Source organism: Enoplosus armatus, chromosome 16 (genome assembly GCF_043641665.1).
Source record: "Enoplosus armatus isolate fEnoArm2 chromosome 16, fEnoArm2.hap1, whole genome shotgun sequence".
Lineage (NCBI taxonomy): Eukaryota > Metazoa > Chordata > Actinopteri > Centrarchiformes > Enoplosidae > Enoplosus > Enoplosus armatus.
Genome location: NC_092195.1, coordinates 7855942 through 7881234, shown reverse-complemented (window position 1 = coordinate 7881234; position 25293 = coordinate 7855942). Strand labels below are relative to the sequence as shown.

Below are 25293 nucleotides of genomic sequence, written 5' to 3'. Positions count from 1 at the left end.
TGTTCTTTGTTTTCTCTGGTTGCAAAACTAGTGGCGATCAAAAAGACTTTCCAGAGCTTTTCACTTTTTTATTTGTCTTTTGTGGGGTAGGAAGTCATTTCTGCTGCCTCTGCAAAAAGCCAGGAATTTAATTGAAAACCAAACTGTGGTTGAAATTTAAACTCGGTGTCCTTCAGCCTCGGGGAGCTACTGCAGCTGAAAGACGAGTTATTATCCTGTATTTCATCAGACACACTACATATCAAGATGTCCTTTTATTTGAGCTGTTCTGTCCCTTCCACCTTCAACCTCTCCTCTCTAACCTCCACCCTCACCTTATTGTCTTTTTTTGTCCTCTTTCATCTTCCTCCCTCAGCCCCGCTCCAACTCTCCGCCCCCCTCCCCCTCCCCCCGAGCCCATCGGCCCTCCAGCCCAACAGGGACCATGATGCTCAGCAGCTCCGTGGAGGTGCCCAGCCCGGGCGGGATAAGCGGCCTCAGCGGGCTCAGCGCAGCGGCCCGGAACGTGGTGCGCTCCTCCAGCATCTCGGGGGCCATGTACAGCCTGGAGAAGAGTCCCGGCAGCGGAGGCCCAGACTCCACGTCACTGGCTGGCAACAAGAAGCGGCGCTCCAGTCTGGGCGCCAAGATGGTGGCCATTGTGGGGTTGTCGCAGTGGAGCAAGAGCACGCAGCAGCTCAACCAGCAAGGTCAGTTTACTATCAGTCTTCTATCTTTCTTTTACATGACTTTTGAGCCCCCATTGGATCCATCAAATTCTCTCTATCTCTATTTTTTGTCCTTTTGCCATTCACACCCTTTCAGCTAGGTCAGTGCGACTTGTGACTTCTTTTGTCCCTCTCCCCATCCTTTCTTCCCTCCTTCAGTGCTCCTAATTCTCAGCTTCCACAGGCCTCTCTTTGCTTTTGTCTGTTTTCTCTGGATAGCAATCTTTTGTTCCAATTTCGGTTTAGATTTAAAGCTGCAAAATCGTAATCCTTTCCAAATTAAGATTTAATTTGAATTTATAGGTAAGACATTTAATCACCTTTTACCCCCCTGGCTTGCCTTTAATATTTCAAAATATTCCACATGCCTTCAAAATGATTAAATGCTTTCCTGCTGCAGTTACACAGTTAAATGGATACTAACACTGGCCTAACAGGACAGTGATTGTTTTAGTGTATACACAATAACATTAGCATAATCCACTCCAAAAGGTATTTGGGTGGCACACTGCCTCAGTTATAATACCTATAATATCTTATTCAACAAGCTCTCACTGGCTTTACCTTTTATGGTATGATCATCGTAATGAGCCATTTTTAAAAGCCTGGAACACTATTGTGAACATCATTGTGTGTTGAACTCTGAAGTGGGTTTGCAGCAATTACAGATACTGTGCAGCTGCAGCAAGTGTCTTTCTGCTTGCCTGCTCACTTTGTGGTTTTTCACTTTGTATTTGATATTTAACAGAATATTGGTTAAGTGAGAAAATAATCGGCAGTCAGTTGTAGCACTAAATCACACAAACTAAAACAACACAAAAAAAAGGGGACACAAGGCTTATTTCAATGGTGGTTCATGGTGAAGAAGGTAAATATGGAGGAGTCCGGGCAATATTCAAACAAACAAATCACCACAATAAATCATCATTATCATCAGTAGAATTACTCCAACATAAAAAAAAAGTACATACAAAACTAATTGTAAGCTTATACTTATCCAAGAGAAACCAAGTTTCCCATAAGACATAACTTTTAATTTAACAAATATTTAACAAAATATGGCAAAGTTAATTTAACGTTGTCTTAACAGAATCAGTTGCACAAGGTATAGGCCTCAATAAAATAATCTAAAATGATCAAAGTTATGATTGAGATCAGAAAATCTAAGTCTGACAAAACAAATGCGCTGTGTCCTAGTTCTGTGTGAGTTTTTGCTTCATACATGTTGTCCTGCCCGCTCCGACATGGTCACCATATGGCTAATGGGCAGTGTACACAGGAACACACATACACACACAGTCATTCACATGCACACACACTCACCTAAATCTTATATCATTGTTTCTGGCACCCGTCAGTTTGAGATGGCTTGTAGCTCCAGTACTCACACACACACACACACACACACACACAAAGAGCTTGGCGCATTCATGCTCAGCTGACACTTGTCTGACGCAGGGAGAGCTGTCGATATTTTCACCACAGGGGCTTTCATGTCTCTGTGTTCGTGGTGATTAGGAGAGCACAATGGAGGGGAAAGTGTGGATGAGGAGGCTAGGAGGGGCTGAGGATGTAGAGGAGAGGAAGGGGAGACGAGGGGTGTGTCTAAATTTAGATGTTCTCAGCTGCCAGAGGAACACATCGCGCCTGGAACAAAATCACAGTATCATGCACCGCTCCTTCCTCTTCCCATCCATACCACATCTCTCCTTGCTATAGCAGCATCGTCCTCAGCTCCTGCGCAGTAGTTTTCTTGCTGTGTGGGCTACAACAGGTTTTGAGATACAGCACATACCTCTGACTGACTGAGCTTGACAATGAGGTATAACTAAACGGATCGGCATCGTTCCTGGTACCTTTTCAATTGGATCGGGTATTGGCCAGACGTGACTGACATTAAATACTGAATATTATACATTTTCTCTTCGGCTCTGTTCACCTGCTGTCATGAGCTTATTTTGATGTGTTAAGCTGCTGCCAAGGAGCTATGTAACATTAGCTTGGTGGGACAATATGTGTTATACATATTTAAAAAGTGAGCACTGGTATTTTATCTGTATTGGCAGATACCTTGAGTTTAGATATCAGAATCCGTATTGGGGGAGAAAAAGTGGCCACCATTGCCATCCTTATTTGAAATTGTCTCAGGTAGTTTAATTGATTTAGGTGTAAATTGAATCACAGTCCAGGTATTTTTATGTAAATTCTTTTATGTAAAATCCGCCCAACAACAAGGTTATGTCACTGCTCTACTAGGCGTTAGCCGTTTCCTCACTAGATTGAGCCTGGAAACCTGTCCCTGGAGACAAACAAGGCTGTTTACTCAATGACCCAGCGAGGCTGAAATGGGCTGCCCTGATCTGTTGTTTTCCTTACCTCCATTCACACCAGCTAGAGGCGAAAAATGGGTGCATGTAATTAGATGGGTGACCTGCACAGATAGACAGACTGACAGACTGACAGAAGGTCACACACACAGACAGACAGACAGACAGACGAACGGAGCGACAGGCAAACGTTCCCCCTCGCTCGATCATGTTCGATTAGGGTCCTCTCTTTGTTTCTTCCTGGTGGTCGTTAACGGTCCAATCTGGTCAGCTGTCACTGCTCCATGTTCCGAGTGACACATGCATCGATTGGCTGACGGGGCGGGTCGGCCCAGGTGCCGCTTTGCTCGGTTGCTCACCTAATAGCCGATAAGCCACAGGTTGAATTGGTCCCCAGAGAAAAGGGAATGTGCGAGCGACGTAATTTGGACTTAAGTTGCAGAAATGGGCAAAATAATTAAATGCATTCTGCGAAACAACAGACAAACTGGCTTGTGGCCATTGATTAATTGATTGATACCTGATATTATTGAATAATTTGCCACTGTATGAGTGGTGGTTGCAAAGTGAACATGGAGGGAAAAAGGGAGACCCAAAGCCACAAAATGTATCGTATGCGGTTTATTTTGTTTTCCCAGTCATTATTCTAAATGTATTGTGCCCTTTTTATGACTTTTAAGATCAGATCATAAGCAGTCTTCTATCTAGAGACTCAAAATCTGTTTCTATTTGTGGTTATTTCAAAAAAATAAGATTTATAGTGGATGAGCAAAATGGGAATAGAGAAAGAGATAGAGACACAAAGACATAAAAAAAGACAAAGTGAACAGAGACAGTGGGGGAATAAGTCAGTGTCTCACCAATAAAGTGCTATTAGGAGGTAATGTGGTTATGCCGTTGTTATTGTGTCAGAGTTTCTGCAGGGTATGTCCTAGCTGTGCTCCATTTTGCGAATTGGATCCAGTCAATTTACAACTATCAGCAGAATCTGTCCGGTAAGCTGTTGAGCAAGCAAGGAGGTGTTTTTGTTGATGTGTCCAAGCAAGAATTGCATGCTGTTTTCAAAATGACATCATTTCCAAACTGTAAAAAAAAGGCAAGTGTTCTTCTGGAAAACAGAGATGCAGCCGTTATCTCTCCGCTTTAAACTTTTGGCAACTTTGGCTTGATTACCATCCAATGATCTGGCCTTTTACAGTAGTCATCATTAGGAGTGTAACAATACATTCACAATATTTGTAACAAAGATAGAATGAAAATCCACTATACTTACTTACTTTATCCTCATTCGGAGTAAAAAAAACTCCCACTGGCATGGCTCTCTAGGTCTTTGAGACACACAAGCTTCTTCATGACAACAAACTGTCTCCATACAAAACTGGTTCCAGTGCAGAACGCAAGAAGAATAGAGGAAATGTCTGAACTGATTGACATCTTCACACAAACTGATCTTAGATGTTTAAAGTAGCACAAGGACATTTTTTAAGACTGCAGCCTTGTCAACATTTTCAGACAGCAGCTGAGGCCTCTGACAGCTCTTAGTGTTAATGGATGCCTTTTAATTGTGCCCTCTGGTGTTTCCGAACAAAAGATGTGAAACTTTAGGGAGTCCTAACTCATCAGATTTGATCTAATATTAACAATCCATTTTGCGTCTAAAAAATGTCACTTTTAACAGAATTATATTGTATCACAATATAGTGTGACACCTCTATTCCTGATTAATATCCAGCTGACGTGTCTCTGCACTTGTCTGCCAAAGATAAGTGTGAATAAAGGTGTCAAAGTTAGACTGATTACAGCATCAAAGAAATGTCGGTTAAAGAACAAATTTTATGAATATGAACGCTAATAAAATGCAGGTAGCGTAGAAGATACCTTTACATAGGTTCCTTCGTGTTGTATTGATGTATAGTACACTTCCACAGGACTGCTGTGTTGTTGTATAAGGTGTGCTTCCATATTTAGATTCTTATCTTTGACACTATTTTCATGCATTGCCACAGACGTAGTTCCATTCATAGCCCTCCTACTGTGCCATTGTCTCATTATTCTGGGTTTTGTAACAGGCGAGTTTCGGGGATGGCATTTTGGTTCTGTCTGTGTTTCTATGTATTACATGCTATTATTAGTATCAGTGAGGAGCAAGCACACACACACACACACACACACACACACACACACAAACACACAAACAGTTCCCCAGGTTTAATGGGTGAGTCACTCCTCTGCTGAACACGGTCTTATCTCCTGAGCAGGTTTATCCGTGGCTGTGAAAACAGAGCCAGCTGAGCGGATCCCGGTACACTGTCAGTCTGCACGGAGGGACGCGGCTTTCTGAGAAACAAGCGCCACTGATGAGATGCAGTGCACCAGGAGAGTTAGATTAAAGGAAACCAGGCGTGGATGAGTGTCTGTTTGTGTGTGTCCCAGTCAACTATAAGCCTTCCAGTTTATATATACTGTAGATGTGCGTGTCCATGTATGCATTTGACTGGTGCACGTTCACACTCAATCACCTCACTCTTTTCTGCTCCATTTAGCTCTCCCAACCCACTCAACACCCCTCCTCTTCTTTTCTCAGCCTAGCTTTAGCTATTCTTTATTTAAATCTCTCTGTCTTCTGCGTGTTTATTTCTGCGGCGCTGTAGATACTGTTGGAAGTCCACCAGAGACACAGAAAAGAAACAGAGACGGAGAAGGAAAATGTCTGACACAGGAAGAGAATACTTGTTAGTTTACTTATTGAATTGCTTCCAACTTTGTTCTGAGACCAATAGCAGCCACATCTCTGGGTGTGCTGTTGTCAGACAAATAATTTGGAGTTGGCTGACTGTAACTTTAGCTCCAACCTGGGAGTGAAGATATGGGAAGGTGCCAGTAATGTTAAGAAACCCATTTCCCATACTTCTGACTGAAATAACACAGGTGTTTCTGTTTTAATTGCCTGGCTATAAAAAGTGTGTGATTCAGGGTCACAGACTACAGTATCGGTCCATGAAACTTTTTGTAAGTTTTGTTTTTTCTGTGTAGAGTAAATTTAAAGCTATGCAGCTCTCCTAACTACTAAACTGTAATGCTTACAATATAAATCATGACATGTGACTAGCTTTAGTAAATACAAGCAGGTTTTATTCTCAAAAGAACAATCGTCTATGGCAACTCAAAGTCAAACATCATTATTGTGGATGTTTACCTTTTGCTAAAGTAGCCTGCGCTCAACTTCATGACATACAGTTGCTGAGCTCACAAGTTTTGCAGCGTTGTGGTACTAGTCATTTAGTGCTTGTGTAGTTGATTAGCTTATGTTTTTGGTACTTTGATTTAACATTATACTTTCGAACGGCCCCCACAGACGAGTGCACATTTATTTGGTGTTATTCTTTACAAGAGCACATTTTAGGGAAGCTAACGTTAACAGGAATGGCTGTGGTGTTTCAGACTTTTCTGGCTTTATCTAACGTTAATGTTAGCCCACAGTTATTACTGATAAGCAAAGAGCAGCGCTGATGCTGTGTAACTCTGCTGACAGGACAGTGTTTAGCTAAAGCTCTGCTTTGATCAGTTTGCCTGAACTACAGAGGACATAAAAAGTCTTTGCAGTTCCCTGAATACTTTAAAATGTGAACACTGTGCTCCCCCACATTGAGATAGCTGTGCAGGACAGGCTGATGTGATGCAGATGGGAGATAGCTATGGATAACATAACACAGGAGTCTCTGTCTGTCTCTGTTCTAGACACAGTTCAATACCACTTACTAAAACACCAATCTCTAAACAGTGCTATGCAATGTGTGCACAGATCGTCCCTTTATGTATTGTCACTCATGTAACATTAGAAATATATACTGTATAGCTGAAAGTTTCCTTCCTCTATAATAGTCAGCTTTGTTTCAATTAAACAGGGATGTTTTGGCAAGAGAAAGAAACCCAACAATGAAAGGTCACAGACTTGTATGTCCACTGGTTAAAAACAGTTAGCCTCTACATGTCTTCTAGCCCGTGTTACAGTGGACCACAGAATAAACCTGGCATTTTAGTACTCAGGGTGTTTTCGGGGTGACTCACTCATGCCCTACTTCTTGCTGTGTTTCTGAGTCACAGCTAGGAAACACACTTTAGGAATTTTGGCAGACATTTTGGAAAGCTTACGGTGATCAGATCCTTTGAGGGAAAAATCACCGCTAAAGAGAAATTCTTACACATCAAGACAGCCCAGAAAAGGCTTGTGAACAAAATGAGCAACAGCGGGTGAAAAGCTATGAGCTGTACAATAGTAGCAATTGAATCTGTTAAATCTCTGCTGCAGCTGAGCTGTGAAGTGCCCTTTCATAATAGTAGCTATTTCACAGGATGATAGCTATTCATATTCGCTATGACTAATCAAAAAATCCTCCTTGTGTCTTTTGAGCTGCTATTTCAGGTGAGACTGCTGCTCTGTTGTCTCACTCACCCCACCTCCTCATTTTTCTTTTGAAGCGTATTGAGTCACTGGCTCTCCCGATACAAACTGAAACCTTACTCGTGTCTCTAAAAGCTTTCTCTTCCCCACTGGTGCTTTTAGAGGCTACCAAACACCAGCCAAGCTGACCGGCCATCACTTTCTCTCCCCTTTCTGTCTCTCATCTCTCCACTTGCCGTACTCCCTCGTCGCCGTCGTCTTTGTGTTTCCTCCAGCTCACTGACATCTTCATTTTCCCTCTCCTTTATCTCTCCTCCCTTCATCTCCATCTTTTTTTTTTGTTCTCACTTTCATTCAAAGCGTCTATCATGTTTTCCCAATCTCGCCCACAGACTGCTCCTCGTTCCCCACTCTATTCTTAGCCAGACAGATTGGTGAACCGTTCAACTGTGAATCTCTTTTTCTTTTGTACCTGTATACCTGCTATTCTGTGCGTACGTGTGTGTGTGTGTGTGTGTGTGTGTGTGTGTGTAGCAAGCTTCTGCATGTAAAACACTGCCTCTCAACCAAGTGTGAACTAATCTCAAATATAAAACACTGCACCTGCAATCTGATGCAACCTTTAGGACTAATTTGACATTTTGGAAAATATCCTTATTTGCTTTCTTGATACAAAGCTACGGTGTGTATGTATATATGAAGTTACTGCTAGCTGCAGTCAGCTTAGCTTAGCACAAAGACTGGAAACAGGGGGAAACCACTAGCCTGGCAGCAAGAAAGCAAATAAGCTTATTTCGTCCAACTATTCTTTTGACAACATTGCAGCTTTCCACCCAGAACTGATTGATGAAAACCATTGAGTATTTCTTCTTATAGGTATTATCCAGTATGTCAGAGTTTTCACACAGCAGAGCGGCTGAGGTGCTATTTCTCGTATATGTTGGGGGCTTTTAGCTGATCTGGCAAAACCACGCTAATAAGGGTGCTCTCAGTAAGAGCTCTCACCCCAGCAAGGCTTTAACAGGCAGTAAAGTGTCACCAAGCTCAAAAGTGTGTGAGGTGAGTGACCATGTTGTGTGTGTATGAATGTCTGTGTGTAAAATACCTATAATCAGGGTGTCATTACCACTCCTCCTGACATAGAGAGCTTTAAACACACAGTTACACAGAATGTACACAAGCCTGCAGCCATGTGGTGCTGTGAAAGAAAAGGTGGACTGGAGAGCAGCTTTTGGTGCATAGGAGCAACACACACTTCTAGTTCCTTCTCAGCCAAAGCGAACATGCTGGTTGATTTCTAAATCTGTGTCATGGCACAGGGAGGCTGCTGCAGCACTGCAGGAATCATCGACTGAGAGATTTTGTAAAGTTCTGAGACTTAAAATGTTATTTGCTCTTAAATCAGAGAGCACAACGCTGCCAAGATGGTGAGATAGCTTCCCTTCTGCTCAATGTGAATCCATTTGTCTGGGGGATTTTCTTGACCTGAGTGCAATTTTCTTCACACAAACACTTGATTCTGCTTTAAGGGAAGATCCAGACCCTGTTACCTGAAAAACAGTTCAATTAGATTAGAAATATCTCATCTCCCACTGGCAGAATTTTGATTTTACGACTTAATGACAAGACGGTTTATTGAGATGAACAATGCAATGTACCAGATATTATTCTGTTCTCTCTTTGTCTCGCTGGGTTTGTTAGTGGAACATCATGTTCAGTGTTTAACATGCAACGGAAGGTTTTGTGAAATATTTCACATTTTTGTTTCTCTGTAAATCGTTCGGCCATCTTGAATCATCTGCCCATCAGCCGCAGAGTTGAGTAATCAGGAGGAAATTGCTTGTGAATTAGATTACTCCTTTCCTCATTGTAATTAATTGTCAGTAGACAGGAGCCCGTGTGGCATATTAACTCACTGACAGACATCCTGCCATACATGAAGGTTTTAGATTTAGAAATCATTTCCTATGCAACATGGTGCTGAGAAAGGCTAATCGCCTCGCATTGACCGCTCCCTGGCTTATGTCCCTGCCTGAGCTGTTAATGTGACTCACACACACACACTGACAGTGCACACACACAAAGACAACATAGGAGATTAATTTTGTTTAATTCCCATGCATTATCATTAAAGACAGAGTAACACTTAGCATACTAGGCTACACTTAACTCTCTGCCACGTTTATTTGGTTTTGCACGCTCTGTTAGGGCTAAATAACTGACTTAGAAAAGTGGACCGGCTGGCAGCATCTCATAAATGGTTGAATTATAGAGAAAAAGGTTTTGGAAAGAACACAAACACACTCACAAAGCAGCTGGGAAAGAAAACACAGTCGTATGATTGCACACAGACGTAAATACAACCAAAGAGACACACAAAGAGCTTCACAAATCCTGTTCATTAACCTAATTACCTTAAACTGGCATTGTTTGTATTAGTATTATGAATGATTCTCCTCAGACTGTTGATGTGCCCTTAAAGGAATAGTTTGGCATTTTGTGGAATTACTTGTATGTGCTAATTACTTTCTGAGGTGCTGGTAGTTGAATTTTATTACCTTTGGACAGAGCCAGTCTAGCCGTTTCACCTTGTTTCAAGTCTTTATGCTAAGCCAAGCTAACCACCTGCTGGCTCCAGCTACACATACAGGTATGAGAGTGGTATCAATCTTCTCATCTTAGTCTCTGCAAGAAAACAAATTAAGTGTATTTCCCAAAATGTCAAACTATTTCTTTGACGCTCGAACAACTCAGTTAACCTGCTTCAGCAGGACTGTGTGGGTGTGGTTTGGTCAAATGTGATTGACAGTGTCCAAACAACCTGTCATCAGATTCAAATTCAGAAGTTGCTAAATCCTGATTGGAGCACTTAAGTACGTGACATTCCTTTTTTTCCAATTAAGCCCCGTCTGCATCAAACCAGTTAGAAGAGCACAGAAAAAAACAGGTAGAAAACAGTGTGTTATTGTAGGATCCTATTACCCATAGTAAGACACTGATTGAGAAACTACGTTTTCAGGTCCTTTAAGTGTTCTACTAGTTGGAGGCATTACTTTGTATTGGTACCATGAATGAGTCTCCCCAGGCTGTTGAAGAGCCCTTGAGCAAAGCACTGAAACAGTAAGGCTGCGGATGTTTCACACTAATGTGTTTACAGGGTTATATTATGTTTAAACAGGGATGTCCTGGAGGGTAAAACCATTGAACTCTATCTACATAAGTTTTTAATTTGCAGAATAGAGTTTACTGTCATTTGTAGGCTGACACGATCCTTGTTGTTCCTAGAAAGTACTTTTAAGTTACATGAAGCTTTCTATGATAATCATAGTTTAGTGTATATATATATATATATATACACACACATATATGTGCATATATACAGTATATACATACTGTGTTAACCACGGACTATGATCTTATGTAACTGTATGATACATGGATATAGGTCTGGATCACAGAGTCATATATATAATCTCTCGTCTAACTTAAGCTTCTACCTTGAATCCTCCTTTTTTCCAAATTTAGCAGGGGTCCGGCGGTAAAGATACCACAACAGATCTTTCATCTCCAACACTCATGCTTGGTTACTGTTGCTATGCATGGTGGATCATTGCCGTCACCAGTGCATCCAATAGGCATGTCGGCGCAGCCAGGGAGTCTAAAAACAGCATTCTATATTACAGCATATAATGAGAAAGGCTTCATCAGTGTTCTCTCCAAATGTCAGAGCAGCTTTAATGATCTACTGAGCACACACACACACACACACAGAAGCTATATATCGTGTGTGAGTGTGCATGCAGTCAGTGTGTGGCTCTTTTCTGCATTGTTGGCGTTTTCAGTAATCCCACCTTTTCTTATTTCCCTCTCTGCTATTAATTCTCTCCACTGAAGCTATTAATTCTTTCCATCCCCACCACTTCTGTCTTTCTCCCACCCTAATCTTCTTCCCCGTGACTTGATCTTGCCTTATCGTGATCATCAAACGTGGCTTGCATAAGTTGGTTCAACGAATACCTACTTTTTTTACACACACAAAGAAAGTTTTGAGTGTGTGATTGCTCCTCCGGGCTGCACATTTCTGCGAGTGTGTCTTCGGGGACGAGGTATTGCTCATCACAGTGAAGCCAACAGGAGACGCTTTTAACAGCCGTGTAGCACACAAAGACCAAGAAACCCTCTCCTCTAGCACGGTAAAGCACAACAGCTTATGTAATGTTGTTATTTTAGCTGCTCAAATGGCATACATGTCAGACTACCTCTAATTACTTCTTCCAGGATGTGTCCGTGTTTGATGTTAACACTGTATAACAAAGTTAGTTCAGCAGAGGGAGAGGAGAAAATACGCTAAATAATTTAGATGGGATGGACCGGGAAGGGAGATAAGAGTTGTGTGATAAAGATGGACAGAGGCCAAAAGAACTGGGGGACTACCAAAAAGGGGAAAATGAAAGTGAGGGTGATTTGGAAATGTAGATAAAGCAAATTCAATAAAGGATCCAGTGCATAAGGAGTGTGTGTATAGGAAAAGGGGGAGCAAAGACAGCAAGCAAACAAAGAGCTGGAGATAAAGAGCAGTAATAAAATGAGAGAAGATTGTTGGGAGATTTCAAGGTGGAGAAAGAGAATAAGAAGTGGTGGCTGATTAAGGAGACTCATGGAGAGGACAATACGAGTGAAGAAAGACACACACAGAGAGAGGGGAAAGGCTTATGAGCGAACACGCCGGGGCCGGGGCTCTTGGTGCAATGCAGACGGCATTGCCATGGAAACGAATGGAGGGAAAGCGCAGACGAGGAGGAGGGGATTAAATAGGAAGGAAGAGAGGATGGGGGCTGTTTGGATGAGAGGGGAGGGGCCCGGCTGACAAATGAGTAACAAGTGTGGATATGAAGTTAAATGAAAAGCTACTTGATAGCTCAAAGATGGCTTTATAATGGAGATGTCCCACTTGTGTGTATGAACTCACCCTTAAAGGTATGTTGACACATTCACCATCATTATAGATCCTGTTCAACTGTCCTGATACTTCATATAATCATACACACTTGGAACCAAAAAATGTTGAAATAATAATTTTGATTCTGTGTTCTTGACCAGCAGGCCTGTTATTTCAGGTTGCAGTGATGGTGGTGTTGGTCCATGTTTCACTCTAAAGTGCAGTGCAGAGTTTCGGTGAAATGTTGTCTTGATAGATTAATTTAAAAAAAAAAAAAACAGTGATGGGGGATGAGCCTGTCGCCATGGCGCCAGTTGTCTCAGGTGGCATTGTCTGGGTCCAGATCCGAGGGCGGGGGTTGTCATGGCAGCAGGAGTACATGGAGTTTGTCTGAGTGTGAAGCTGCAAACACAGACACACACACACACACACACACACACACAGACACACACACACACACACACACACACATGCACTCTCTCTCTCTCTCTCTCTCTCTCTCTCTCTCTCTCTCTCTCTCTCTCTCTCTCTCTCACACACACATGCACACACACATACTGCCTGTTGGAAATATTCTTGACTGCAGGATTATAAATAGAAGGCAGCAGAAGAGGCAGCACCCTTCTCCTCATCTCCAACACCCATGGGACCCCATCATTCTCATCTTCCACTTCACCCATTTCTCCTCAACACTTACTTCTACTTGCCCCCCACCCCACAAAGCCTCATCAAGCAGCTTTGTTTGCTGTCTGTTTATCTCCATAGTGATGGTGATGATGTTGGGTGTCTGTGGTTGTCATGGCGATGAGATAGGCACAGCAAGGAGGCTTAATGAGCTTGGAGTTGCTCAGGCTAATGAAGTGGGATGGCTGTACCTGGGTGTGCGCTTAACTGGCAACAATGGGCAGCCGCTTGTTAAAAGTCCCCTTTGGTGACTTCGCTGCACCATTCAACTATCTGGGCTCCTATAGAGGAGAGATGCACAAGTTTCTACAGCAACAGCAACTGCGGTTATAATGAGCTGCACGGATGCTGCACTAAAACAGAGGAAGCTAATCAGTTTGTTCCCCTTGTTGTTGCTTTGTTAACCGGTGATTTACCTCCACATTAGCCAGCTGAAGGGAAAAACTTGTAAAAACCTTTTTTAAACTCTGTAAAAGGTTTAAGGCATTTTCAAGAATTTAAATCCCTACTGCAGGATTTAAAATGTCTTCCAGCCTTGAAAGCCCCTGTCATAGGGAAGTCCCAGAAATTAGTCGGTGACTTTATAAAGCAAGCTTTGCCGACACAACCACTCACAGCAGCTTCCTCATCCTCCTGTCTGACTAAACTGTCACTCTGAAGCCCCGACTGCTCATGTGCAGACACTTTGTGTGTGTGTGTGTGTGTGTGTGTGTGTGTGTGTGTGAGTGTAAATGTTGCGCAGAGGTGTGAATGTACAGACACTACTGCTGTCTAGTGTCAGCATGATATTTGTATGTGAATGTGTACACGTGTCTCTGTAGATTAAAGCCATGGACCTCAGGGAGAATGAAAGTGTTTGTTTTTATTTGTCTCTCCTTCCTCCCTTCTACTACCAGCTTCTAGCCTTTAGTGGTTTTACTATAAACTCCAAGTAACATCTTCTTCCAGTATACATAATCAGTGTGCATATTGATATGGTGATTCGTTTCTTGATCAGTCGGTTAATGATTTTTGTCTCTTAAAATGTCAGGAAATTGTTAAAAATATTATTATTTCCCAGAATCCAAGGTGATGTCTTCAAATTCCTTGTTTTGTTAAACCAACAGTCTAAAACCCAAAGATATTCAGTTTACCATCATATATGACAAAGAAAATCTGATAATATTGAATACCTTTGCTTGACAAATTACCTAAATGATTATTCTATTATGAAAATAATTGCAGATTCATTTTCTCTCAATCACCTGACTGATTAATTGGCTTCTTCAGGTCTAGTATATATGCATTAGTATGTGTGTTAGTGTGCCCTGAAGTGCAGTGGTGAGATATTTGCCTGCATTGGACCCGTGCTCAGGGTAATGTTGTGAGAAGGATAGCGAGACAAAGATGGGAGTGATAGGAGGGATAAGGAAGGCTTGTCTGCTAAAACTGCATGAGTGCACAACCTCACATGTCATATCCTGAACCCAAATCACTTCGACTGCCCTACCACTTTGAACTCAGCATGTCAAGTCACACGGAGATACAGTGTGTCATTACAGGGGATGATGCCCTGAAAGCTTCTTGTGAGGTTAGCAGCTCTTCAGCTCGCCTCCCTTCTCCTAGTGTCAGCAGAGCTGTAAAGCCTAAATACCCCCCCCCCCCCCCCGCAGCTCAGCCTCCCGACTTTCTTTCTACCCCGCCACTTCCTCAAGCTGGCAATTTGTGTGTGTTTCTACTTCTCAAGTCAGGCTCAAGAGTCCCCCTAAAAGCTTACTGCCCCCTACTCACAACAGCCATTGTAAAATGGCTTTACGTGCTTAAAATGGGCCGTAGTAATACCTGTGCGGTGGGGAGATTTTCCAATAGTGCGGGGACGTCCCAGTGGAAATTAGGTGAGATTGCCTTCTCGCCTGAGTGAACTTGCGTCAAAATAAATGTGAAGAATTGGAGTGGAGAAATGGGTGTTCTCAAGGCCAAGCTGAATATTTCCTTATTTCTAGTTTTAAACGTTGTGGATATTTCTTGTACAGCCCAGTTCAGGGACATAAAAATGTTTGACAGAAACATCAGTCCTCTGTCTGTTACAGGTGTTTTTTTATAAGCTATATAAACTATGAGAGCTTAAATAAATCTCGCCTGAGCAAAAACATCTACTTTTAACATCTGCAGAGCAAGACATATAGAGGTTCAGATCTATGTACACCTAAATGTACCAGCAGCACGTCCCTTTGAAAGGCTGATCATGCAGGTGCTGGTCCTGTGTAATACCCAACTTCCTTATCAGACAACTCTACGACTCCCTCCGATTATCAAGCTCAGTGGATTATCCTGCTGAAATAAGGGCACTTAAAGCTGTGACCTCTACGTTTTTTCAGACGGCGGGACGAAGAAGCTTCGCAGCACCATCCGACGGAGCACAGAGACCGGCATCGCCGTGGAGATGAGGAACCGGGTGACACGGCAGGGCAGCAAGGACTCTACTGATGGCAGCACCAACTCAAACAGCTCCGATGGAACGTGAGTATCCGACCAGCAACTCATCCATCCATCCATCCATATACAGCATCCATCCATCACTATTCTGTTTCCTCTCTCTCAGGTTTGTCTTTCCTACCACACGCCTGGGGCCTGAGAGCCAGTTCAGTGACTTTCTGGATGGACTAGGCCCCGCTCAGATCGTAGGCCGGCAAACACTAGCTACGCCCTCCATGGGTAAGCCAAGAATGAAGAAGACCAACAACGCCATCTTTTCCTGTTCAATCCATCAAATTCTCATCTACTGTTGTTTGCAGTTGATTAAAAACTATGCTGTTAAGGTGCCTCATCTGCTTTTTTTACCAGCATTTGATTGCATTCTTCGCACTCATGTAAGAGCAGGATGTGTGTCTGTTAAACAATGGCACAACAGCACATCACATATCATCCATTTTAATATAATAATAATAATATAATTAGCAGCCAGATCATAGGTAATTAAAGCTGTAATACAAAGATATCTAGATGTTGTAGGATGACAGAGAATCAAATTCAAAAATCTACAGCCTTATAGCAACGTACAAACTGCACCGCAGCATCTAAAAATACTGCGCAATACTGTGTTATACTGTGTATTCACTCAGCACAGATGAAGTTATTCTTGCATGAGGCATAAATCTTTCATGCAAAGGTCATTGCTTGTGAAAAACAACAGAACAGAGCGCTGTGCTCCACCATACCTGGTTGTGAAGGCAGATTCACAGCTCTGTGTCACCCTCTGCAGTTAGATATTGGCCATTGCAACCTCAGAGAACCAATTAACTTAACTGAGCACCGCAGTGTTTGAAGTTTTTGGTTCTGATAACATAGATTTCTCTTGGATTGTTAGAGATGGTGTGTGTTGTTGTTTTCCTCTACAGGGGATGTCCATGTAGGCATGGTAGACAGAGGAGGGCAACTGGAGGTGGAGGTCAACCAGGCCAGGGGGTTGACCCCCAAACCGGGCTCCAAGAACATACCAGGTACTCTGAACTGACTTCACCCACTGCATTAAAAGCCTATTCACTTTACACTCCTTTGTCCAATCTGTATGCCCATGTAGGAGTTTCACTGGGTTGTATTTTGTTTCCTTGTCTGCAGCAACCTACGTGAAGGTGTATGTGCTGGAGAATGGCATGTGCTTGGCCAAGAAGAAAACCAAAGTAGTGAAGAAGAATCTGGACCCCACCTACCAGCAGGCTCTGTTGTTTGATGAGAGTCCTCAGGGCAAAGTCCTACAGGTGTGTGATTTCTCTGCATTTCTCCCTTTCTTCCTTTCCTTTCTTCCACTTTGTTTTTATTCCTACTGATCATTTTCACACCAATACACAAACTTAACACAAAAAAGGTCCTCCCTAAAGTATGTTATCTCACCTGCCATTGAGAGAATTTCATATCCTGTCAAAGCAAACTGACTTTTCTTTCAGTCTAATTACATTTTCTCTAGCAGGGTTATGTGCCCTGCTCTTCCTTGTTTCAAGATATTGACCATATTTTAGAGATTTGTGAAAATGGGCTTCATTACAAGGCTTTGGGATAGGTAGAGTATAGATTTTAAATGACCGGGATCTATGACCATATTTTAAAGGACATTTATATTTGCAATCAGCAAAAACATTTTGATACTTCACAGGAAGAAAAATAAGTGGAGGTTTGATGTTGCCCCTGAAAATGTATTCAAACATTACTAAATCCTGATTGGTGCACAGAGGTACGTGACATCACCTTTTTCTAAATTAGCCCCACCCACTTCAGACCACTGACATTAACACAGGAAAAAAATGTCCTTTCATGTGAAATAACCAAAACAGTTTGTTCATGTAGGACCCCATTACTCATATAAAGCTGACTGAGATAATGAGTTTTCAGGGCCTTTAAAATATGTGAAAATGCACAATTTTTCATACAACAACAAAGAGCAGAACAGTCTCCTCTACAGTGCACTGATGGCACATACCCATATCTTAGTCTGATATGTATCATTTATTCTCATCTCTCCTCTAGGTAATAGTGTGGGGGGATTACGGGCGTATGGACCATAAGTGCTTCATGGGAATGGCCCAGATCCTTCTGGAGGACTTGGACCTGTCTGCCACAGTCAGTGGCTGGTACAAGCTGTTCCCTACCTCCTCTCTGGCAGATCCCAGCATCGGACCCCTCACCAGACGCCTCTCCCAGTCCTCCCTGGAGAGCGCCACCAGCCCCTCGTGCACCTAGACACCCAGTAGACACGCACATGCACGGGCACAGGCAGAGTCACGCAGACATGGACACACGTACTGTATATACACAACGACTGTATCTGAAGTGCAAGACAGGTAGACATACACACACACACACACACACACACACACACATATCTGTGCAGGAAGACACATTCAACATGTAGGTGCAAATACCTGATCTCATCCACATACACACACTTGACACGCTGCCATATCCTGTACTGGACATTACACACTACGTCCATACTCACACCCATTGATCAGTGTTTTTAGTTGAGAAAATGGTTAGCAAATCCAACTTGAAGTAGACATAATTTGCCAGAACATGTAGCATTTTTCAACTTCCCATTTCAACATCTCCCACCATGACTTGGCGATCCACCGGGTACCATACTCTGCATTCCAAGATACCAGATTTGTCCGTGGCACGACTCATCCCAGGGCCAACCCGATGCCAGTTTCTAAACTCTCTATGCCAAACTAAGGAAAAAAAACACTTTATTTTTTAAAACCAAAGCAATTGTTATTGTTGTTATTATTACTATAAGTAGTAGGTGAACTAGTATACAATATAAAGTATGGATATGTAGCAGAGTCAATGACTTAGATGTAATGCAAAAAAAGACGATACATTCTGCACACATGAGCGGAGAATGGTAGGCCAGACACATAAACACACCTGGGCAACAGGCTTGGATATTCACATAATGGCTATTATGTGAGGTAGCAACACTGCTATTCTTATAATTTTCACAGGGCAGAGTTTATATATAGATATACATATATATATATAAATATAGTTCAATACTTATTTGTGTTTATGTATGTATCGGCTGCATTCTGCATGTTTGCTTGCAACCCTCTGTAGAGACATTTTAAAGTGCTTAAATCTTTTTTTATTTAGCTTGCCTTGACCAATGTAAGAGGAGTATAATGCCACTTTATTTTGCAAATCCGTCCGGAGAAAAGAGCACTGCACTGAGTTATGGAGGAGGTGACAGGGAGAGAGCGCTATCATCGCCATCTGCAGAAGAAGAGAACAAATTAGTCGGCCAGCTGCCCATTCGCTGATGAACACGTTTCTGATCTTGTCTTCATCTTTAGAGTTTAAAGGACTGTTGTACCACGCAGGGCACTCAGCACAAAGGCGTTGTGGGAAATGTGTCTGGGGTTCTTTTGTTCCACATCCAGGGGGTGCCACAGTCTCACTCTCTCTCCGTATACCAGCACCTAGACTTGTTTGGACTTCCTGTTGATTTCCCCCGTTTCGATGTCACCTTTTTTTCACACTCTTCCTGATCCATGAAGGAGGAAGGAAGATGACGAGCGTGCCTCTGTCCCTCTCTCTCCACGTCTGGTCAGATCACAGCCAGACTCGCAAACAGTTGGTACCAACTACAACCTTTAACCCACCTCCTTTCTCTTTGGCCCCTCCTCTCTGTCACACTGACTGTAACTAAACCTGTTGTAAATGTGTAAACATGTAGGAATTTTTCTTTTTGACACCCTACTATTTTGCCAGTATTACTTTGCTAGCAGGGTGATTGTTAACCTGCCGTGTCGGGTTGTTTCAGGTGCAATATGTCACTCTTCATATTTCCTGTCAGGCAGCCTGTTTGTGTTTAAGATGGCACTTTAATGTAAAAAATATGTATTATGTTTGAATTACAAACATGCAGTGGTTGACCACCTGTTTATTTATTCGTATTTTACTTGGTCACCCTGCAGTGTGCACCTCCTGAATCTTTTAATTGAATGCCAGCATGGAAATGTAACTCAAGTGTGTTTTGAATTTCAGTGTAAAGGCCCGCTCGGACAGCTGAAACAGGTCAGTTTCTGCCACTGATAACAGACTTTAATCTGAGCAATCATAACATATGCTTACTCAAAAACATGGAAATGTTTTTTGTAATTGGATACATTTAAATCACATATACATCTTGTGTCTTCAAGGACAAAGATGTGTCCCAAAAAGTTGAAACATTTGTATTTGTGAAGGAAATTAGTCAACTGACAACTTTGACCTTTTGTTGAAACAGGAACAGATGCTTTTAGATGATGCATTTATTATTTGAAGCATTTTATTTGCTTCTGAAAACACAAAAAAGGTGAGACTAACCTGACGGCTGTTCAAGTAAAATGTGCAATGGTTGAGTCTTCATTGATGGCAGAGGAGTAGCAGGGCAAACTGAGCTACTGGTGTTTACTGTTTTTCTTGAAGCTGAAAATCTCCCTTCAGTGTTTTGAATCTGTCTGTCTTGAGACCCACACCAAACCTTAGGTATGGATAAAGACACTGAAGATGGTCGTATATATCAGCGGTGTTTGGAGACACGACAGTCTCAAGCTTCAGGCCATTAAAAGCTTGTGCGTGTTTTACGAGCTCACATTTGGTTTTATCACCACCGTATGTTCTGTCGTCTGCTAAGAACTGTGTAGCTCATTCCTCTCTTCATCTATCCACAAAAAGGGAAACTCTGAGGCATTTTTTGTCTTCTCAGCACCTCAGACCAACAGAATTCACATTTCAATGCGCTTTGAACTTTGGATAAAGGGATCTCTGGCACTCTTGAATTTTTGGGAGGAGGATGATGGTCATTTTCTGACCCTCCCATCATGTATACAACCCTTTTTAGGAGAGCCACCATGGTCTGGGTTCCAATTTCTGTGTACGTTTTGGAGCTATTCCTTGCTGGATCTGTAAGCGTATGGTCATGTATATTAAGTAATTTTATGTACCTTTATTAATTTCTATCTATCTATTTTTGTGGACAGCTGGCATGATGTTAAAATAAGGACTTATACTCTTGGTATTTGCACACATTCTCTTCAGTGTGCACCTTTTGTGAAGACAAAAAAAGCTTGGTGGACGAGAGAGAAAATAAATCAATAATAACATAAAACAAAACAAAAAAGAAAGAAATCTTTAAGAAATGTCTCGACTTGTAAAACATCCCTGCTGAATGTTTAGTCCTTGGTAAACTCTTTAAAAATACTGTTAATATTTTTCCATGTGATTCCCAATATTTTGGAGCTTATATGAGACTCTATATGTCCCTTTGCTGTGTATTGAGTAGCCCTAAACATTAACAGTTCTAATGATTGAAAGTAGAGACAAAGAGACACTGCGAAGAGATGTAGAATTATCCTATAACAAGTGTTTTTATTGAGAGCAGATTTTGCCTAATTTTTAATCCCGCAACCAAAACGAAAGTTGAAATATTGCCTTTCTTCAAAGTGTAGTGTATATCTTTTAATGAGATGCATTTATTGTAGGAGAGGTCGGGCAGCAAGATGTGAGTGAAAGAGATATTTAAATGTGTACATATTTATTAGAAAGCCACTTGTAAACTCAAGTTGTGGACCACAGTGAAGAGAATTTAAGGATCAGGGTTTTCAGATATGAACATTAACACCTTTTTCTCTCGTCATATTTACCACAGATTAGAAAGAATTTACTGTAGTATCACATGATTAACATGCATTGTCTCATCACATGGTTATTTTATTTGTTTTGGCATAGACTCTACCATTTTAAGTGGGTTGAAAAAGGATGCTTAAGCAGCAGGATTAACCATGGCAGGTTGTCAGAGAGTCTTAATGGTCGTGTGAAGCTGAGCGATGCTCAGACTTTTGTAAATGTGAAGGTAGATGCATGCAAGCAGGAGCAGTTTATTGGAAACAGCACAGAGCATGTAGAGCCTGCTAAACAGTGTTACAGATCAGTAAAGATAGTATGAGCTTGAGTTAGACAGTATCTGGCTCAGCTGAGGTTTGAATGTAAAGGCTGTGGATGCTTGAAATGTAAAACCCCTACGCTTGCTCGCTTCCCTATAAAACTCCACATTGAGCTCCAACTCACCGTTGTTGTGTGCAAAACTTTTATAATGTATCTTCAATCAACCTAAACCCTGAATCGTCTCTCGAGTGCTATGTTGAAGATGTGTTTTATTTTTGTAAGGAGAGAGGTATTATTTCCGAGGAGGAGGAGAGAGAGTCGGATAGGCGGTGTGGGTAAAACCCGCCTTTTTAGACTTTTTTCGTGAAAATGAGGGCTTGTTCTCTTTACAATGGCCTTATTTTGGTTAGGAGACATTGCTTCACTATTGTAGCACACAACTGAAAGTTTTGACAAATGTATTTTGCTTGAAATATTGTACTGAAGTTATATATGTGTATATGTATAGTTTTATGAATGTATTTCTTAATCCTTACACCAGAACTGAGTGTAATTTTTTTGTCATCTTGTTTGCTATACCGTCTCTTTGAAGACTTTCCAGGGACCTCGCCTGCATTGGTTCGGGCAGCCCCTACTTTTACTGTACTGTATACTGTATGTCTTATTTCTTTGTGTGTTCATTTAAAGGAACAGCTCTGTGGTTGAAACAAGCATGAACTCTGTCTGGCGAAATGCATTTTTATTTATTGAAATCGCCATGGTGGGTTTCAAACAGAAAGGATTGCTTACCCCCCCTCCCTGCACCGAACGTATGGATTTTATCTATCAAGCTGATGGAATTGTTATGATTTTTGTACCTTGAACTAGAAAATGTCTGCCGCATGGTTACTCTGATGATTTTCTTGTATTTAATCTTAATGATGGTATGATTATGATGATAATAATTACGATAATGACAAGTGACGAGGAAGTCAATTAGACCCAGTACAGTATCAAAGGGAATTCAATGAGATGCAAACGAATTGTCAAAAATGCTGTATCTTATAGTAGCATGGACCTTCCATTTTCTGAAATCCTTCTGGCAATAACCATTGGCTGTAGCGACTACTGTTGCTGCGGCCTTCACGTCTGGCCTCGGCCTCTTTCTCACTCATTACAGCTGGGTCGTGGCAACCTCAGGCTGAATCCGTATCAGCTGACCATGACGACAAATGAAGTTGAATCACATTTTCAAGCACTAGAAGCAATTTAGACTCAACAGAGCATGCACTGCATTGTGAATAACTGCTATTTTATGATAGCCCCCATGAGCAACAACTTCTTTTATTTTTTTCATTTTACTTTCATTTTCTAATGACGCATGCATTCCATATGTCTGTCTGCCAATGTAGCAGCTGTCAACGAGAACAAAACAGACATTACTTCTGAGCTGATGGGCAAATTGGAGTTTTTGCTGCTGAATATGCCAGTTTGTCTTCATCCACGTCTATAAATGTCTGTAATCACAGCACAAGTTTCCTGAGTAGCCATCCTGTCCTTTTAGCTGTCAGACTATATTAAGGCCACTGTAGCGCCCCCCCCCCCCCACTGTCAAGACAACCTTCATCTTATCAAGCCCAGCAAAGCACAAACCGCACAGATACAACCTGAACTAAAGGCTTAATGTGGAACATCCAAATAAAATCAATCCTTATTTGTAAGGTTTTGATTATATTTAATGACATTCCCATGCACATGTAGTAGATTGACGTCTTGGAATCAAACGTAAAGATGGATGAGAGCATCAAAACATTCAGCCCAGCTGAACTGAATTGCTGGTGTTGGTAGATGAGTGGTTGTCTTTCCTTAACCGGCCTTAACCTTTCCACCGAGGAGTGTTCACAGAGAACGTTTTTAAGGGCAAAGCATAGCAGACTGTCTGATGAAAGGATGCAGTTTATGGTAAAGAAGGAGCTGTAATTTTATACCTGTGCTTTGTAAATGTTTTCTATGTGCAGTATTTGATAATGTAAAACTGGTATTTTTGTGGTTTGTACGCTGCAGAATTGATTACTTAAGGTGCACGTAGTTTTGTAAGAAAATAGAACCAAACTGAGGAAAAAAAGATCAATTTCGGATTCAGAAGCCTGTATTTGCATGCCCTTTGACATCTGGACGCAAAGTCAATAAAGTTTGTTTGAATCACAAACATTTGTCAGGTGTGTATTTTAACCTTTTAAGTCCCTGGCTTGTTGATTTGAGGTTTTTATATCTGTCATTAATCTGCCTCTTAAACCTGCAATAACTGATTTCTTGGCCACTTGGGGGCAGCAGAAAGAAGCAACACAACACTGACATACTTTTACCTTTTAAGTTGAAATGGCAAACTTGTTAGCAGTGTCCTATTAGCGCGTCCAGCAGATACATGCAACATGTATTACAACATGACAAATATGACAGATCAACACAGAACAGTAATCCAGCTAATGAATGAAATCTGTGAGGGCTTTGGTGCAATTGATTAAATGTGGGTTTACTAAAGCATCATTTCCATTAAACAACACCAAAATGCTGCTAGGATTAGTAATGTGCATTTGTGAGTGGGAACATGAATGGTTAGCAATTTCAAATTAATATAAGATATAGAATTTCATCAAAAGAATATTTATTTAGTATATTTTCACAGAGAATGAAGTATTGTATGTTACATTCTCAAATTTATGAGACTAACTTGTGTGAACATGAAATCAAAAGGGGTAAAGCATGTGGAAAAAATGCAGAACTAATATACAGTACAACTTCATCAATCTTGTTTAAGAAACATAATATACAGTGGTATTCTGATAAAGAATAAAGTACACAATATCTTGATCGACAAGTACATAAAAAGATACATTCCTTCATTTGCTCTTATTTCACAAAAAATATACCAGACCAAAAAATAAGAAACCGATTACGAGCAACCTAAAGTTAAAGATAATCACAGATGAAATAGCTCAGGAGAAGCCTTATCGCCCACAGAGATTGTTACTGGTTATTACTGCTGTTACAGTGTAGAGACGACACATTGTCTTACGGTGATATTGCTCTCAGCAGAGAAGGTGACTGCCGCTGTCGCGCTGTTGCCTCAAGTGCAACCAAATGAGCTCAAATGGAAAGAAATACATTGTGTTGTGTGGGAGAAGTGTAGAAGCGTTAACTAAAACATTTGAGAGGTGGTCATACAATCACTTTTTTGCTTCACAATGTGGTTTGGCCAAATTGTAAACGCCCCGAGTGACCTGAAAAGACGTCAGCCATGGTCACAGTTTGCTCCCAACTTGACGGTAAGACAGTTACATTAAAACTTGGTTGAATTTAACAATTCACCAAAAACGAACGGGACGCTGTTGACCACAGAACATTCAAAAGACAAGAGTCATAGAATATCAAAAAACAAACACACCCCAGCAATGCTCGAGTCCAGTACAATCGTGAACACATTCAGGACACACATTCATTGAGATTTTCTGTTGGTCTTGGTCAGAGACTGATTGACATGTAGAGAGAAACATTCAGAAATACACATTCGGATATCTTAATAAACATACAGGACATACAATCAGAGCTAGAAAAAACATTCTCCTCATGCAGTTCAGTGGAAGAATCTGAAACATGACTGATCTGTATCTTTCTGTCCTCACCTCTCTCCCTCTCTATTTCTCTGGTATTTACGGACATTCAACATTATTTGAGGCCTCTATTGTACAAGGTAGATTAACTTGAGGTGTGTGAGCGTTACCTCAGCATTTACACGATGGCATTGCATGCAAGTGACTTTTTAAGTGTCCCACCCTTGCTGAGGAAATAGCACAG

The 25293-nt window shown here is 41.5% G+C and overlaps 1 protein-coding gene across 1 annotated transcript; it reads left to right on the top strand.

Annotated features, from left to right (window-relative positions):
• Nucleotides 1-424: 424 nt before the first annotated feature.
• Nucleotides 425-17772, top strand: rims3 (regulating synaptic membrane exocytosis 3). The gene is made up of 6 exons (XM_070922228.1): nucleotides 425-689; nucleotides 15417-15558; nucleotides 15641-15753; nucleotides 16437-16538; nucleotides 16657-16796; nucleotides 17560-17772. The coding sequence occupies exons 1-6, from the start codon at nucleotides 425-427 to the stop codon at nucleotides 17770-17772; spliced, it is 975 nt and encodes a 324-aa protein (XP_070778329.1).
• The last annotated feature ends 7521 nt before the right edge of the window (nucleotides 17773-25293 follow it).

Bases quoted from the DNA above. Each gene is read 5' to 3' on its own strand.
- rims3 (XM_070922228.1), top strand. From the start codon at position 425: ATGATGCTCAGCAGCTCCGTGGAGGTGCCCAGCCCGGGCGGGATAAGC. The intron at 690-15,416 runs GTCAGTTTACTA...ACGTTTTTTCAG, and splicing joins GCAGCAGCTCAACCAGCAAG to ACGGCGGGACGAAGAAGCTT. The intron at 15,559-15,640 runs GTGAGTATCCGA...CCTCTCTCTCAG, and splicing joins TCAAACAGCTCCGATGGAAC to GTTTGTCTTTCCTACCACAC.